Here is an 18546-nt window from a genome sequence, read left to right as displayed (position 1 = left end):
CTATTATGGGAGACTTGCATACAGTTTAAATATACATACATAATTAATAATATATAAACACACATACACACAAATAAAGAGATACTTCACACAAATAGATATTTACAAGACAAAACAATACAAAGCCATACCTACACTCATAGTAAATGGTAACAATATACCTCACCCATGATATATATACATGTTTAGAAATCCCTAAATGGCTGCACTTACAAGACAATAATTTCTATAATTTCTTGCACAAACCATAATGATTGAAATTTTGTCTTGCAAACATTCAGGGAATACAAAACAATACAAAGCCCTACATACACTCATAGTAAATGATAACAAATAAATACCTCACCTATAACATATATTTATATTCAGAAATCCCAAATATTTGCACTTATAAGAATAATTTCTAAAATTTCTTGTGTAAAACATAATGATTGCAACTTTGTTCTATAAATATTCAGGGAATACGAAAAGTCTAACTCATTATCTATCATTGATAACTTATTGTACAAATCTAACATTTGCTGTAACGGAGAGTTTTGATACTTCTTAGTTTTAGCCATATGACAATTCAGCAAGTTTCTATTTCAAGATGACAACATGTAGTATTAAAAGATATTTTGCTTAAAATTTGAGCATTATCAATAAGGCCATTAATTATTTTATACAAAAATAGCTGTTGCATGAAAATTCTCCTTGACCTTAATGATGGCATGTCGATTTCTCGCTGAAGTGTATTGGTAGATAACATTTTAACATTACAATTCTTACCATGTTTTTTGGAATACAAATAACGTTGAAAGCGTTTTTGTATTTGTTCTATTTTTTCTATATATATTTTAGCTATTAGTGACCAGATTATAACCATTGCATTGTATAATAACGTGATTGCGTCCAAATCCTTTAAATATTTTGACATTCTAATTACAAAACCTAATTTTTTGTATGCAATATTTACCATTTGTATTATATGAGTTGAGTACGAGAGATCCTTGTCAATTATTACACCAAGATCGTTCATAGTATTGACTCTTTCCAATTTTTGGTTGTTTATGAAGTATTCACATTGCACGTTCGATTTATTTGCAGATAATACCATGTAATAACATTTTTTATATTGAGATCAAGTTTATTTTGAATACTCCATTGATAAACACGCTTTAAATCTTCCTGCAATTGACAAGTATCTTGCAACTTTGTAATTTTTTATATATTTTGATGTCATCTGCATACATTAGACAACTAGATTTATTAATACTTAATGGTAGGTCATTCACATACAGTACAAAAAAAAGAGGCCCTAAGTTTGATCCTTGCGGTACTCCAGAGTTTACATCATATTTAAAAGATTTTGTCAACCTAAAATCTACATATTGTCTTCTATCTTTCAAATATGATTCAATCAGTGATATCCAGTCATCTGATAATCCCTACCATGTTAGTTTATGAAGAAGCACTTTATGATTGATTTTATCAAATGCTTTAGTAAAATCTAAATAAATAGTATGTACTGTGGATCTATTATGTAACATTAAATGAACTTCTTGTGTGTAATTTAATAGATTCGTGATGGTCGATCTTTTTGCTGTAAAACCATGTTGACAATCTGTTATCCAACATTTGACATGATTATATATTCTAGTGTAAAGAATTTGCTCAAGTACCTTCACAGGGGAGCATAAAATTGAGATTGGTCTGTAATTTTCTATTTCGGATATTTTCTTCGTTTTTGGTATAGGACACCTTGGTTAGTTTCCAAATACTAGAAAATTTTTGCGTCTTCAATATTAAATTGTAAATTGTGCATAAAGGATATTCTAATATTTCCGAACACGCCTTAACGATATACGGCGGAATCCCATCTGGTCCACATGACTTCTTGGCTTTAAGATTCTTTACTGCATTAAAATATTGAATTTTATTCAATGATAATGTTAGAAGTGTATTAGATTTTGTATTTACAACCAAAACTATTTGGTTCATGAAGCTGGTACTGTGTTGTGGAAGAAAATTCGGGATCTGGATTGCAATAGGACAATGGTTTGAGAAAAGCTTCAAAGTCTGCAATGATAATGGCCGGATGTTCCAACAAGGCCTTGTGCATTTTAAATTCTTCGAATTCATTTGCTTTGGGCATTAACATGCGAGCCGGTCTGTTGACTCCACAGTAGATTTTATGTTCAGCAAGTTTTTGTTTGGCAATTTCTTGATTTTGGAAATCTTGGTAATTACGTTGGTCACGATCGTCAAATACGGTTAAACATCTTGGACAAACTTTGATGTGTGTATCACGCTTGGTTGTTTGGCTTCTGACTAAGCGGGAGAGTGAACGAATTAGCGTGAAATGATGAACATCATCGTCAGCAGTAAGAAGCAGATTGATTTCCACGGCTTCGTCATCAACAATATTAGTTATCCTAACGGGATGCACAAAATGCTTAACAGAAGCATATGAATATACATTTATAGCTAATCGTTTTCCTTCTCTATTTCGTGCCCTGTTTTCAAATTTTGTTATATCAGAAATAGCAACAGGGTATTCGATGCCTGTTATAGCATATTCAATCTCTTCTACATATGGCGTGTAATGACTAACCCGACATGGATTATTTGAACAATGAATCGGGTGAAGTGCTACTAAAATGCACCACATAGAACACTTATTGTCGGTGTTATAAATATTCAGCACGGCTCTCTTATGCTGAATTTCTACCGGAAGTGGAACGTAGCTTGAAGCAGAAAGAAGTGTAAATTTGTTTACATAAGCGAATAATCTGTGAGGACTTCCACATAAAGACCAACCTGATCCCTTTGCCTTGAATTAATCATGTTTCCTAATCAATTCACTAGTAAGATTAGAATAAAAACATTCAAATTATCAATGTCTGCCAAATAAAGAACTTGGTTTTTCGTTTTATGAAAAAAATATTTCTTGTACCATTGGTTTTCTCATATTTACAGATTAGATCAACATATACTTTTATGGAGTTGTTTTCCAGTTTATTTTTCAAAATATTTATGATAGATGTTTCAATTTTACTCAAGAAACTAGAAATATCACAGCCTGGTTTCGAAGTAAAAAGAAAATCCTGGAGTTGGTTGTTGAATGCAGATCTAATCGGCTTTTGGTCATTAGACATCTTAATTTGTTTGGAAGTAGAAGCTTCAGTTTTAGGATGATCAATTTTTCTTTTCAATGTTCCATGTCCGGTTGATGCTTTGCAAATTTTCATGTGTTTACTTAAATTAATATTGCTAATTATTTTTCCACATTGAGTACAAGGCTTAGTAGGTAACGAACGATTTATTGTGGAACCTGTTTCGCTACATCTTGCCCTATGTTTGCTAATATTAGTTTTGGAGATAAATTTCCCACAAATAACACATTCGATGAAATTAGCAGATGATATTTTTTTAATATGCTTTAAGTAAATAACAATAAGACGTACAATCAAGTCAAAATTCAATAAGATTCTATTTACTAGAAAAAAACACTTTTAAACTTACGATAATTGATAGAATGTAACTTAAAGAAGACAATAGTTATAATTATAATATTTTTTTCAGCTCTGGTATTTATAAATACATTTTCTCGGAAAAAATACAAAATTAAATACAATTACAAATTCATACAATTCAATCTCTGTGAAAAACAACTTGAACCACCTTCAAAATAAAATAATTGTAGCTATTACGATAAAATTTTCAGCTATGTTATTTATACAAAATTTCCGGAGACAACAAGTAACATCTGATCACACCAAAACTCAAGCTGATCGAAATTACTATGAAAAAAATCACTTGATACACTTTTAAAACTTAAAAATAATAAAATACTATGTCGCTTTTAAAATAAATTGAATACTTAACTTTTAACAAAAACATGTATAGAGGAGGACTGCAACAACACGTCCGCACTCTTCAAACACTCTCACGATACTAACTGATCTGTAATGCGAAAACCCTTTAAGTAACCCTAGCGCGGACAGCGTTGAAAACATCCAAAACAGTGAGCCAATCAGAGGACACCACGTTAGATACGGGTCATCATGCGAAACATGATGCAATAATTTACCCTTACGAGTCATCGCAATGTTGCGTATTAACTTGTTGCGAAACATGATGCAATAGTTTACCCTTACGAGTCATCGCAATGTTACATATTAACTTCTTGCGAAACATGATGCAATAATTTACCCTTACGAGTCATCGCAATGTTGCGTATTAACTTGTTGCGAAACATGATGCAATAGTTTACTCTTATAAAAATACAATAAAAGAGAGCTTAATATGGGTCATCACATTATTACTTAATGTTACGTAATTTAACTCGAAAGAAATTATGACACTCGTACCAAGTACGAGGTGAAAAATCACAGAGTTACAATAGTATAAAATCGACAAAAACATCGTCAAAATAGGTTTTCTATTGTGCTTAAATTAATAAAAATAATAGGCCTCGTACCAAGTAAGATTTTGAACCCTCCTGATTACACTACTGAAGGAGGGGTTAACATTCCCCCCAAGACAATATTTATTAACATAACTTTTCCTAACTAGCCAATATCTTCGCCTTGCAATAAATCATGTAACCTTAAGCAACCTGCACAAACAAAAACATGATTCCCTCGGGAACCTTTGGCTTTTCCGAACAACACTGTTTTGCAAATCAATAATATTTCTAACAGAGCATTGCTTGTTTCTGCATATTACATAGCCTCCGAAGAGAAAAAAGGTTATTTTTTACACAGTATTGCCATCTAGTAGCAAATAATTGTACTTGGAGAAACATGAAAGCAGAATAGAAGCATGCGTGTGCGTGTGTGTATATATGTAAGTGCTCGCCATCTAGTTGCAATGGAAAGTACTAATATAGCTTTCATAACTGAGCATGCGTAACTTTCTCCGAGCTAGTAACATTTAGAAATGCCTCAATGTTAGTACATACACTTGCATATTACACTTTTCGAGAAGAGGGAGGGAGAGGAAAGGGGGTTACTAACAAATACAAGTATGTGTGTGTAAGTGCTCGTCATCTAGTTGTAAAAAAAGTACTTGTCAGACACAAGTTTCATTACCTAATGTTTTATAACATGTTCAAGCAGTAACGGGATTTAGCTGAAGACCATAATAGAGCGCTCTTAAGTTGACGTAGCTACCCCCCCCCCCAGTACTAGAATACATTAAACTTGTATATTTCTTGTACCGCCATGATGTTACTGATTAGTTACAAGCACAAACAATATCATAACACAGGAGGATATGAGAACATGCAAGTACGGTATCTTCGGTTCAGATATAAATGCACCGAATGTATACTGGGGTATTTTGCAACAATTTTAAAATTGACTCATCAGAGACAATTATTTTTTACAGTTAAAAAAGTAATAGATTTCGCTTTAGTTATTTGAAAAATAGTAAAATTTTAAAAAATTAGATGTCATAGGGGAAATTATCTAAATCTTAGAATTTTTATAGAATAAAATTGAAATTTAAGCTCTTGCGTAAAACAAATTTTCAGTTTTTTACACTTGGAAAATCAGCTAAAGTCATGATTTTTAGTTAAATTACACTAAGAGAGCTCACTACGAAATTGTTAGATTTTGGGGGGTGTTTGCTTGTGCGCCCACTATAACTACTAAATATGTTGAATTTCGAATAGTTTATTTTATAATTGGCCCTTCTCTTATTATTAGAGCCCGGAAGTTCAGGCATTTATTTTCGTTAAAATAGGCAGGCAAAAAGGCATTTATAATGTGGAAAATTGGCACTAAAATGAAAAAAATTCAAAATAAACCGAAAAAAGGCACATTTGGAAGTCGCTTACTTTCATCTATAATTTCTGGCAACATGTTAAAATCTACATTGGGAAGAGCATTTCAATTTTCTCCGTCTTGATTGCACATAACTACAAGGTGTGTTTTTAAGTTCTCAACATTCATTGATAGTCGTCTGTCAGAGACAATGTTTTTCATAATAGAAAATGATCTTTCTACTTCCCCAGACGTTATTGGAGCATACATAAAACAAGCTAATGTAGCTGGACTCATTTCGGTAACAGCTATTTCAAACTTTTAAAATATCACAATTTTTTTTTCAATTGTTTCAAGTCCTCATTTGCACTCACTACCCGTTTGCACTTTTCCGCAACAGCTGACCCCTTTTCTCCTGGCACTTCCATCATCTGCTGCATAGATTCCTCGAAGATTTTCATGGATGCTATAATAGTAATTGTCTCTGGCAATGCACCATAATGTGCAAAAATAAACTTGAATAGCACAGGTGTTTTTTTCACTTCACGAATTGAAGCCGCTTCATTTTCTGGAAGAGCATCGATCACCTCACAGATTTTTTCAAGGTTGTTAGCATAATATATAGCTGCTGATATCCAGGTTCCCCATCTGGTCAAGACTTTTTGAGGAGGTAAACTAAGCTCAGATGCAACTTCCTTAAATTTTCGGGTTCGAGAGGGAGATTTCAGAAATATCTTCTTTGTGTTCGAAATCAACCTGTCCACTTGAGCAGTCAATCATGCACAAGGAAATGTTAACCGAAAGGCAATATCCTAACTGAGCATGAAATACATTTTTCTCACACTTTTCTCCTTCAGCAATGTTGAAACATGCATGAGTTCAATATTACTTAAATAAGGCGAAAATTATTCACATAATAAACAACGCTTTTTGGGAGATAAATAATTTACATACACATTTTTTTTTAAAAAATGGTCAAATTTCATTGAAAAAGGCAAAAAAAGGCATTTTAATTAAAAATAAGCAGTGGGGCCCAAATAGGCAAAATAGGCAAAATGAAAAGGCTTCTAAAACATTCGAAACAACATAAGAAACGTATATCCGGAAAAATTTTATGAATATATGCAGTAGATAAAAAGAGGCATTTTGCCAAACTTCCGGGCTCTACTTGTTATACATCATTATACATGGGAAAATAACCTATGAAAGCTATTTTAATTTACTTCTCAATACTGTAAGCCAACCAAAATGTATTTCTAAAACGAGGCTCCCCTTAAATCTACTTTCTGCACAAAAGTGGTTAAATTTGGAATACTATTATGACTATGCGATGAAACAATTCATGTAATAATCATATTTTATGGGCGTGTTGTATTCAGGTAGACACAGGAAAGGATAATTATGCCAACATGAAAGCTGCACAGGAAGAGCATGAATATTCCTAATAGGCTACAAATTTCAGAAAGGATAATATATTGTATAATATTATAGGGACTCTTTAGAAGATGGGGGGCAAATCTAGAAGTGGTGTACATCCTAGGGGCCACAAGTCCAGGAGAGGGCGCTGAAGGGGTGAAAGAGGCAGAGAACGTCGACTATTAAAATCACTTAATATTGTGATAATAACAAATTAAAACAGCATGTTAAATCCTTTTACTAGCTTGTTTCATGAAAGAAGATAGAAGCAAGGTGTTTTCAGCGTTTAAATAACTTCTTACGTGAATGATTCTGTTTATAACTATTTAAAACGTATTCGTGAAAAACATTTAACAGTGATTTTCCCAAATCTTGACATTGGTCTGAATTTTGTGAGCATTTCATCATCAAATACCAGAGAAGAACTGTCGTTCAGTGTTTTAAGAAATATAACTGCCGTCAGAAATACAGCGTCGGATAGATAGTTGGGCATCCTTGACAGAGAATGCTGATGTCCTGCAAGAAATGACTGAGTCTCTCATTCATCAGTTGGCTGCCACGAGAGCCAGATACAGATTCAGACGAGTGTTCTCTTAATAAATCTAAGGGTATTGTTCTATCGAAATTTAATGAATAATTATAATCAAATGTGTAATGATAATGGTAGTAATCATAGTAGTAATAATAATAATAATGTCGGCACTGTCCAAAAAAAGGATGGCATAGTGAACAAATATTATAATCGCCCGATGTGGCATACTGCTAGTGAAGAAGAGAAGGTCAAGTAACCGAGGAAATATTAATAAGATTTTATGTTGTAATGTGGGGCGACACACAGCTTTTTGATATGGCTGCTAATATTAAATAATTTTTGGAGGAAACCTTTTTGTTTAATCTACGGCTGTGGATATGGTGCCACAAACACATTCTGCGATTTTTATTGGCCTAATGTTGTAACATGATAATATTCAAAATAACTTTTCACTTTCTTGCAACAAACAAAAGTCTCTCCTCGATTTCCTAAATAATTAAGGCTTCAGTTTTATTAGAATTTTTCCTTCCAGGTGTTGCTGTTACAGCGTCCGGAGAATCAACCACCAAATTATGGACGCGTAGGAGATGGAAGAGTTTGGATTGCAAAGAATCCACAGCGTCCAGCAGAGTAACTTAAAGTTAACGAGGGAATAAAAAGAATGTGGATGGATATTCCCAGGTAATTTCCCCAAATAATCATTGGACAAATTTTGTGTGGTTTCGGGCAGTAGTCCTGTTCCCAGCCTGAGAATCCACCTTGAAGGATATTACACTTAATGTGACCCACAAGCATGGGCGCCGGTAGAATTACTTGTAGGGCTGTGCTCCCAGTTTATAATCATATATATCATATATAATCAAAATTTCGAAAATTAATTATTCGTTCGAGAACTTTCCAGAACACCCTCTGAAGTCTTTCATTCCATCAAGGCTAAGTTGTGATGGTTACTTCGTTTGTGTATAGAATAGCATTGAATAGAGGCGTATTATGTATGTCCTATGTACTATGTCCTGAAGCGAAGAAACTGTTATTCCTTGTCTCTGGGGGAGGACCCCAATAGCGTCTCATAGGATCAGGTTCGAGGGATGGTTAGTGATAAAGGAACGTTATAAATAAAAAATACTTTCTTGCTCTGAAAAGTAACAATGTGCAAGTTACATGTTTGCTTAAAATATAAAGAAAACCGTCACTCTGCTTCATTCCACCATTGTCCGAAGCTAACCTTTGGACTCTTCGATTGCAGAGTGGTAGCGTCGTCCTCTTGTAATCAAGGGGTTCCAGGTTCGATATTAGGTGGAGACACATAGTGGCTCGGATTCCATTTTTAACTGTAGGTCCAGTCCCGTTTAGCCTACCCGTGGATAAAGTGGCCTTAAAACAAAAACTCAAGTTCAAGATAGCTCATTTTACAGCAGTGTATTAGTTGAGTCGAGCTTTTCCATCTCTACAAAATGTGCATATCGATTCATCAACGGAGAGGTGTCAAAAAGAAGCATGTTCCTGTCAAGGCCAAAAGTTTAACATTGTTCACGGATAGCAAGTGCATGTTTACAGACAAAATACAAAAACTTTACTGAAATCATTCACTGATTGATTTGGTTTATCTTACTTCGTCTTTGTGACACTTTTGGCTAATTGCAAAGTTGGGGATTAGTGGTGATATGATGAAACTAATGAATAGACACTCACAAACACCCATGCCCATGCACGTATATGAACCCGGGACCCCCTGGCGTTGTACCGCGATATGTTAAACACTCCGCCACAGAGGCTGGCTTTAATATCCCCGTGTCACACACTATAAATCGTAATATTAACTCTCTTTGCTTGATCTATGGGCCTCCCCGCCTCCCCAGTGGCACAGCGGTAGCGCCTTCCCTTGTGATCAAGGGGTCCCGGGTTCGATTTCCGGTGGAGACATATACTGCTTCGGATCCCACATTAAACTATATGTCCAGTCCAGTTTGGCCTTACTGTGCATAAAGTGGATTTAAACACCAACTCAAGCAATCAATCATTGCTCGATCGAGTTGGTAAATTATAATTATGATTGATCATTGGATTTTTCCATTTTAAGAGAGATGCAGGGTTCAAAGCAATCTTTGATTACTAATGACTAATGACATGATGTTATGTAAAAAAACTTTCTTTTAATGGGCTGATTCACAATTGCGCATTCATCATTTAAATTAATGTTTTTCTCTCTCTCTTCATTCTAGGTGACACATCCATACAAGATGGTCTTCAGGACAGGCAATTGTATCTGAGATAGTTTGACTGTGATAGTCTAAAATACGAAAATGCATAACATCTTTCTCGAAAGACGAGTGCGCCAATAAAACTCCATCGTTCAAGTTGTACTCACGTGTTCACGTATTTCGAACATCAAATGGTGACATAGAATCTAAGATGCGAATAATGCATCACAATATTTAAAACTAAAAAATGAACAAATGAAACTGCATGGAAGGTTTACACATGAATTAGAGCACTGCATGACTTGAGGATAAACACAATAAAACAAGTTTGTATAGTTTTCACGAAGTCGATGGAATGGATTTTTTTCATAAACAATATAGTAACGACGACTAATAATTGAATGTCACACGTGTGTGTACGTGATCACTTCTTTGTCATCAAATTATCAGAGCAACCATTGAATATTTAAACATATATATCCATAACTATCAGGTGAGACTGCCGAAATGGGAACGCTATTTACAAAGTCAAAGTGTGCAAGCACAAATACGGAAGAAATGTATGAAAAAACTACAACAAATGATTTACCTGAAGCCAAGGGAAAGGAGCCTGCGAATGAGAAACATCAAATTACATATAACAAGAGGCCAGGGCCTTCTAGAATGAGTGGCCATCTCTACGAAATCTACATAGCGATGTATTTTCTGCTTCAAGGAAAGAAGCTGTGTGAGGAGAACAAGATCAAAGACTTCCACCTAGCAACAAACATGCAAGAGGCAGGCGATTTTGATGACGTGGTTTTCAGGTGCAGCTACATTGACCAGACTGGAGCAGAGAGAACAAGACTCATATTCCTACAAGCAAAGCACAGAGACAACCCGCAGAAGGATATCCTTACCTTAGAGAAAATACTTTCAGAGGATTATAGAAAGGACTATCGGTTGAAGACGTATTTCACAGCCTACAATAACATTAAAGAATACTTTACAAAATTACAGACTCATCCAATATTTGGATGTAATTTTGAAGATTGTGAGTTGATCTTTTTCACTAATGCCACATCAAATTTCAGTGAGAGTGATAAGAATATAGAGAAGCTTAAAGTTCCTGAAGACGACATGCTAAACATAGGGAAGGATAACTACTATTACAAACTTAAGTTAGGTGGAAATAATGACATACAGATTGTGCACTGTCTGAATAATTTATATAACTACAAAATGCTAGCCATCCATTTAGCAGAATGTCTCCTTTCTGACGAGCGTACGGATGAGGATATTATAATGAATTTCTATTACAATAAACTATCCAAGGAAGTTATTGAAAAGTCAGGAAAAGGGAAAGCCAAATTCAGAGAGAGCTTTCTCACTGCAAATGACAGCACTTTGAAAAGAATGCTTTTAGATGAAATTCTAAATAGAGAAGAATTCTCTGGACTCTCAGAAGGAGGTCTGATATCAACACTGGCTGCAAAGAATTTCCAACTTCCTAAGAATTTTAGCAATGTCAAAGTCAAACATTCACCACTAACATTACCAAATGACTTCATTTGTGGCGAGGAAATAGAAGACTTCTTGAATAGATTTAAGATTTTCGTCAACCAGCCGAATGAGAAGGATTTAAGAGAAATCATAAAGAAGGAAATACAGACAAAATTGGCAGTAGAAGATAACGAGATAGAAAGTGTGTTTTCTGATACAAAGAATAAAGTTGAGAATTGGTGGAAAGACGAGAATTATTTCCTTACAGAGGGTAATACATTTTATGAGGAATCAGCTAGGGTTTCAATCATGTTTGACGTAAGAGATCCAGTGGAACAGTTTACAGGGAGACAAGAAGAGTTACACAAATTACACAAAATTTTGCAAAGGAACCAAGGGAATGATAGAATGACTGTTACATCTCAAATTACTTCAATTAGTGGATTAGGCGGAATAGGAAAGAGTGAGTTAGCAAGGAAATATATTCAACTATATTCAGAAAGCTACGAAAATAACATTATGTGGATCAATGCTGAAAATTATGAGACACTTTGTGAATCATTTCGTGGACTCGCACAAAGCAAGTTGAGAATTTGCACAGAAACAATAGAAGGAAAACCTAGAAAGATCCAGTGTATAGTGAAAGAAGTATTCCTTTTTTTCGCAAGAAGGAAATGTCTTTTTGTGTTCGACAATGCTGAAAAATATAGGAGTGAAAGAGATGGGGATGAAGGTATTGCAAAATTTATTCCTTCTTTACTCCGAAATTCAAGGAGACCATATATTCTTATCACGTCTCGAAATCATGAATGGGGAAACATAGGAGTTCTGTCTTTAAGCACTTTCACTGAGCAAGAAGCAGAAGATTTCATTAGAAAAGCTCTGAATTTAGAGGATTCGGAAGAAACTGAAATAAAGTTGTTAGCTGAGACTTTACAGTATTTCCCACTAGCTCTGCAGCAAGCAGTTGCATACATAAGAGAGACGAACAACAAATTAGAGGTCATGGGGTCAAAGTTCTCTATTAGAAATTACATAGAACGGTATGTGCAGGAAAGTGAAAAATTACTAAGTTATAACTTTCCCGATGATTCTTCTGATTTGTACACGAGAACTACCTTTACAACATGGACAATTACAACTAACAAAATTCAAGAAAATATTGAATACGGTGAGCAAGCAATTTTGATTCTACGTATTATTGCTTACTTATCTGATAATATTCCTTTAGAAATATTCAGAGAGAATAATCAATCAGAGGTACACGATGAACATGTGGGTAATATATTACACATACTTAAGCAGCACTCATTGATTGATATCAAAGAAGGTCTTGTTAACGTTAACAAATTAGTGCAAGAAGTGGTGCGGATCAATACAAGAAATGAAGGAAGGGAGCTACTTATTATGAGTGAAGCATTTGATTTACTTAAGAGAAGCACACTGCTTTGTGATGACTCACTTAACGGTGTTGCCAAGATAAGACGATTATTACCACACTTAGAAGCATTTCTTGCCCATACAGATGATATGATACGTAGGGAAGGCCATGACAATGATAATCTTCAACAATTGTACGTTGAGTATCTATTAATGAACATGGAATGGATGTATGAAATCATCGGAAAACCTGAAAGACGAAAGGAACTATTACGTCGGGCATTGGAATTACAAGAGAAACATTATGGTGCTGATCATATTCTAGTTGCTACTAATCTTATGAACTTAGGTAATGCATACGGAGCTCTAGGAGAACCTCTGGAAAAGAAGAAATTGCTTGGGAGGGCATTGAACATACAAGAGAAATATTACGGTGCCGATCATTTAAAAGTTGCTACTACACTTATGAACTTAGGTAATGCCTGTGGAGATATGGGGGAACATCTAGAACAAAGGAAATTTCTTGAGAGGGCATTGGAAATACAAAAGAAACATTACGGTGCTGATCATTTTCTAGTTGCTGCTACTCTTGTGAATTTAGGTAATGCTTACAGAGATATTGGAGAAAATTTGGAAGCAAAGAAATTACTTGAGAGGGCATTGGAAATACAAGAGAATCATTACGGTGGGAAACATTTTCGAGTTGCTACTACTCTTGTGAATTTAAGTAATGCTTACAGAGATATTGGAGAACTTCTGGAAGCAAAGAAATTACTTGAGAGGGCATTGGAAATACAAGAGAAACATTACGCTGCCAATCATTTTCATATTGCTACTACTCTTGCGAACTTAGGTAATGCCTACGGAGCTCTAGGAGAACCTCTGGAAGCAAAGAAATTACTTGAGAGAGCATTGGAAATAGAAGAGAAACATTACGGTGCGAATCATTTTCATGTTGCTGCTACTCTTGTGAACTTAGGTAATGTCTGCGGAGATCTAGGAGAACCTCTAGAAAAAAAGAAAATACTTGAGAGTGCATTGGAAATACAAGAGAAACATTACGGAGCCGATCATTTTCATGTTGCTGCTACTCTTGTGAACTTAGGTAATGTCTACGGAGATCTAGGAGAACCTCTAGAAAAAAAGAAAATACTTGAGAGTGCATTGGAAATACAAGAGAAACATTACGGAGCCGATCATTTTCATGTTGCTGCTACTCTTGTGAACTTAGGTAATGTCTACGGAGATCTAGGAGAACCTCTAGAAAAAAAGAAATTACTTGAGAGGGCATTGGAAATACAAGAGAAACATTATGGTGCCGATCATCTTCAAGTTGCTGCTACTCTCGTGAACTTAGATAATGTCTACGGAGTTTTAGGAGAAGCTCTGGAAAAAAAGAAATTACTTGAGAGGGCATTGGAAATAAAAGAGAAACATTACGGTGCCCATAATTTTTAAGTTGCTAGTACTCTCGTGAACTTAGGCAATGCCTACGGAGTTTTAGGAGAACCTCTAGAAAAAAAGAAATTACTTGAGAGGGCATTGGAAATACAAGAGAAACATTACGGTGCAGATCACTTTCAAGTTGCTATTACTCTTGTGAACTTGCCTACGGAGCTTTCGGTGACGACATGGAACAAAAGAAATTGCTTGAGAGGGCATTGGAAATACAAGAGAAACATTAGAAAAAAATCTGACTTTATTAAGCATGCATCAAGGCGTAATACTGTTATCACAAGAATATTTCAGTGTTGTTGTGGTGTCTGAAGAACATCTTTACAAACGTACTATTACTACTACTTAGTGAAGCAGAAAGTTCCACCAGTGTGTTACCAGAATATTGCTGTGCAAAGTGTAAATTCTCCGTCACATAATCTGACTTTTTTGGTGCTATCTGTGTATTGCCAATAGGCTCTAGCTCCCCTAGGCTTACCCGTGCTACTGGCCTACCTCTGATGCATGTTTATTTACGTATCGAAGGTTACTATAAAAAAGTAATAATTTTAAGTGACAAGAACGGAATTACGAAATCAGATCCCGTGTTCGGGAAATAGATTTCCCGAGTTTTCGTTATCCAGAACAGCCGAGGAATTCCAAGCTATCATATTTGCAATTTATAGGTTTTATTCCACAAGTATTAAACCAATCACTTGAAAAGAAAATTGTGTGTTTAATTAGAGATTTTCACCTCATTGGGGCATTTTTCGAAAGTACCGCGGTGGCTCAGCCGGAGTCGACCTCCGTGGCGAAGTGGTTAGGAGAGCACGCTACAACGCCAGGGGTTCTGGGTTCGAGTCCCGGGTAAGGCATGGGTATTTGTATTCGTCCAGTTGATAAGAAACAAAGAAAAAGGTAAGAATTGAAAAGTGTAAAAGTGAGAACAAGAGTGAATGGTGAGGGATACCTCCGTGTAGGGGGTATTTCCTTTTTTTTAAAAAAAAAAAGTCGGTAACGCGTCTGACTACCATGCTAAAGGTCTCGGGTTCGATCCCCGGCCGATTCAAATCCGGGAACTTTTCTAACGATGGAAGCGGCCCCGGCGCCCACCCAGCGTCGAATAACATGGGTACCTGGGGGAAACCCTGGGGGGTAAAGGGGCGTGATGCTGATCACATCACCACCACTCACGACCGGATCAAGAAAGTGTGGGGCGTTACACCCACACCCCCTATACGCCTTCATGGCGTGGTGCTATGCACAGGGGAGCACTTTACCTTTTTTTTACCCATTTTCCAAAATTTTCCGACCTGGTCAGAAGATGGATACGTTTTCAGTTCTGAATTTCAGGATTATTAATATTTCTTTCTGAATCATCACCAAACCATAATTTTAAAGTCGAGCACACCCCCTTATTACGAAAGTCTTAAAATGTTGCTACGTTTTTACCATTCGAATTACATTAATTTTTCCAGATATCTCAAAGGAAGAAAGTCCCATCTGGTCCCCACACTGCAGGAGTCCTTGTATGAACCTATGAAAAAAGAGACGCAACTTGAAGGGACTTTATATAACATATACTAGACAAGAATTACGCTTCCGATCATTTTCTACTTCGTGTTACTTCTACTCTTGTGAACCACATCTTACCCATCTTACGCTGAACCTCTGGAACAAGTTAAATTACTTATTAGGGCTTTGCAAATACAAGCGAATCATTACGATACCGATTATTATCGCGTTGGTGTAACCCCTTTGAACCACAATACAGTACACTCAACTTACACCCAGAGAACTAAATGCATCATATCGATTGACGCACCAGAATGCTTCGAGTGAAGTACTAATGTGTCTTTTATGGCCTCTGCTAAGAATCAGATTCACATTTGATGCATTTCGATGCATTGTTGTATGTCGTAAAAGAAACACCAAAGTGGATCATATGGTGCAATTGAGGATTTCTTTCAGTCGAGATGCACTTTAAAGCATCATTTGATACGTTTCTGATGGACATTCCTGCATCTTTTTCAATTATGTACTTAAACGTTTCGTCTAAGCTACATAGTGACTGAAGTTCAGACCATATATGAATAGTGCAACAGATATTCTAAATATGCTTGATGTAATGTTATTGGTAAAAATTGATAACTTATGTACAAGTTTTACTTCTTCATTGTGTTCTGTAAGATAGCAGCAAAATTGTTTGAGGAGTTATATTTCATGTTCAATTCTTATTTTGCATATTTTAGTGTATAAGGCTTGTATGGCATACTTGCATGTATGTGTACATTCTGCTTGTTTTTAGTGTATATAAATTCTTAGTATACTCATAAGATATATGCAAAAAATCTTCTCGTGTGATGCTGAAATATATTTTAAATCAATGTGTGATATATTTTGTACTTGTGTTTAAAATCATTTCATATTAGTTATATCAACACATTGCAAAATGTCTTACTATACAGCGGTAGAAAAATTTTGTATTTTCTGATTGTAGCTGTGTGGACTTATTATTTGTCGTTATAGTGTGAATTGTTTACTTTTAGTCTTGCTTGATGAAATATAGTATGGTAACATGTTAATGGAAGAGAATGTAACATAACGTTTGTAAACTCTTGATGTAAGAGAGTACCTGAAAATTAATATAAGCCATATATATATATATATCTCATATTTTTATATACTCGAATATATTTAGATGAAGATGTGTAAAATATTTGACCGTGCTTGGGAAATGATTAATTCTGTGAATATTAACAAATTCTCATTTTATGTTCGTCCTTTGAGTTTACTGTATGATAAGAAATAACTCCATATTTCATACATCTCATTTGTGTGAAGAGTAGAAGACAATCTATAACATTACACTATACCCTGTCCCATCTATCTCTGACGAACGAAAACAAGTCTCTGCGCAAGTAGTAACGCGAGACGGCCCCACCAATGAACACTAGATTTCCTCCCCTTCTCTGACGCTATGCGCGGCCTTACACTAGTGATAGCTGGGACAGGGTATAATTGGTGGTGCTGTAAATATAATATTGTTGTAAATATAATACTGCATAAACGGATAATTTATTATTATTATATATTTATTTTTAGCAGACCTTTTTCTACACTCTAACTTTTAACAGCCCATGTTTTCTTTTAATAATCTAACCACTTATTTGTAAAAATACAAAGCACTCAATTATAGCCTAATATTCAATAATTAACAAAATATGCCTTCAAGATATTTTTATTTTACCTAAAGTTTCAGATACAGTACTGAATGACCCTTTTTACACTGAAACAGTAACAGCAGGAAAACAACAACAAAATAGAGTACAAGATGCCACTGGAAACAAATCAAAATTATGCATACATCGTTAACAATTTTCTAAAACTTTGTTCTGGCAAAAATATGTCCACATTTGGAGGCAGGTTATTGTATGAGCAAGGAAGCCTGTAGGAAAGAGATCGCTGTAGAAGGGAGAGCCTAGTGGTGGGATTGTGGAAGAGCTTAACGTTGCGGGTTGGCCGTGTGGGGACGCGTAGATGAAATTTGTTGAGCAGAAATTCGGATTTAATTTTACCATTCATGATTTCGTGTAAAAAATTCATGTCTGCTAATTCGCGACGAGTGTGTGGTGGTTGGATATTCAAGACAGACATAATGTCTGATTTGTGAAGGTGCTTCAGAGAAGGTATTCTGTGGCGAGCAATGGCGAGGAAAAAGTTGAGTACAGAATGAATCCGGGAGAGATTTGTTTTGAAGCCATGGTCCAGATAGGAGAGCAGTATTCAAAAATTTGGTATATAAGGAATTTGTAAAATACGCTGATGGATGATTGGTTTTGGATTTCGGTGAATCTGTACAGAATACCGAGAAGCCGCATTGCTCTTTTAGTAGACCCCAAGGTCTTTTTGTGAGGAAACTTTTGTGATGGGATTGTTTTCAAGATAACAAGCAGAATCGAGTTTGTTCCTTTTTAGGGAAATGGTGAGGCAGGAGCATTTTTTAGGATTCAGTTGAAGTTTCCACTGGCGACACCACACAAGTAGTTCTGTAAGAGCTTGCTGTAAGATTAAAGCATCGTGTTCTGATGAGATTTCTGTGAAGAGTTTACAGTTATCGGCAAACAGAAGTATATTTATAGGGAGAGAAGACAGTCTGTCGGGGAGATCATCCATGTAAAGAAGAAACAAAAGTGAGTCTAAGACGCTCCTTTGGGGAACTCCAGACAAAACAGGAAGAAAGCTGGAAGAGTTGCCAGGAAGGATAACACCTGCTCACGTGCACTCAGTCTTGTAGTATGGATAGAAATTTCCCATGGATGTTATATCTGGATTGTAAATTATGAAGAAT

General features: G+C 35.5%; 1 protein-coding gene across 2 annotated transcripts in view; it reads left to right on the top strand.

Moving 5' to 3' along the window:
- Positions 1 to 17219, top strand: part of LOC145989777 (uncharacterized) — a 33821-nt gene extending 16602 nt beyond the window's left edge. For both annotated transcript variants that reach the window (XM_083125106.1, XM_083125107.1), the window contains 2 exons: positions 8231 to 8379; positions 9921 to 17219. In XM_083125106.1, coding sequence (XP_082981232.1) covers positions 10407 to 14219 — 3813 coding nt within the window. In that variant the 5' untranslated portion in view covers positions 8231 to 8379; positions 9921 to 10406 and the 3' untranslated portion in view covers positions 14220 to 17219. The remainder of the gene's footprint in view (positions 1 to 8230; positions 8380 to 9920) is intronic.
- The last annotated feature ends 1327 nt before the right edge of the window (positions 17220 to 18546 follow it).

Source organism: Lepisma saccharinum, chromosome 7, assembly GCF_977018435.1.
Source record: "Lepisma saccharinum chromosome 7, izLepSacc3.1, whole genome shotgun sequence".
Lineage (NCBI taxonomy): Eukaryota > Metazoa > Arthropoda > Insecta > Zygentoma > Lepismatidae > Lepisma > Lepisma saccharinum.
This window is presented reverse-complemented; position numbering and strand designations above follow the sequence as displayed.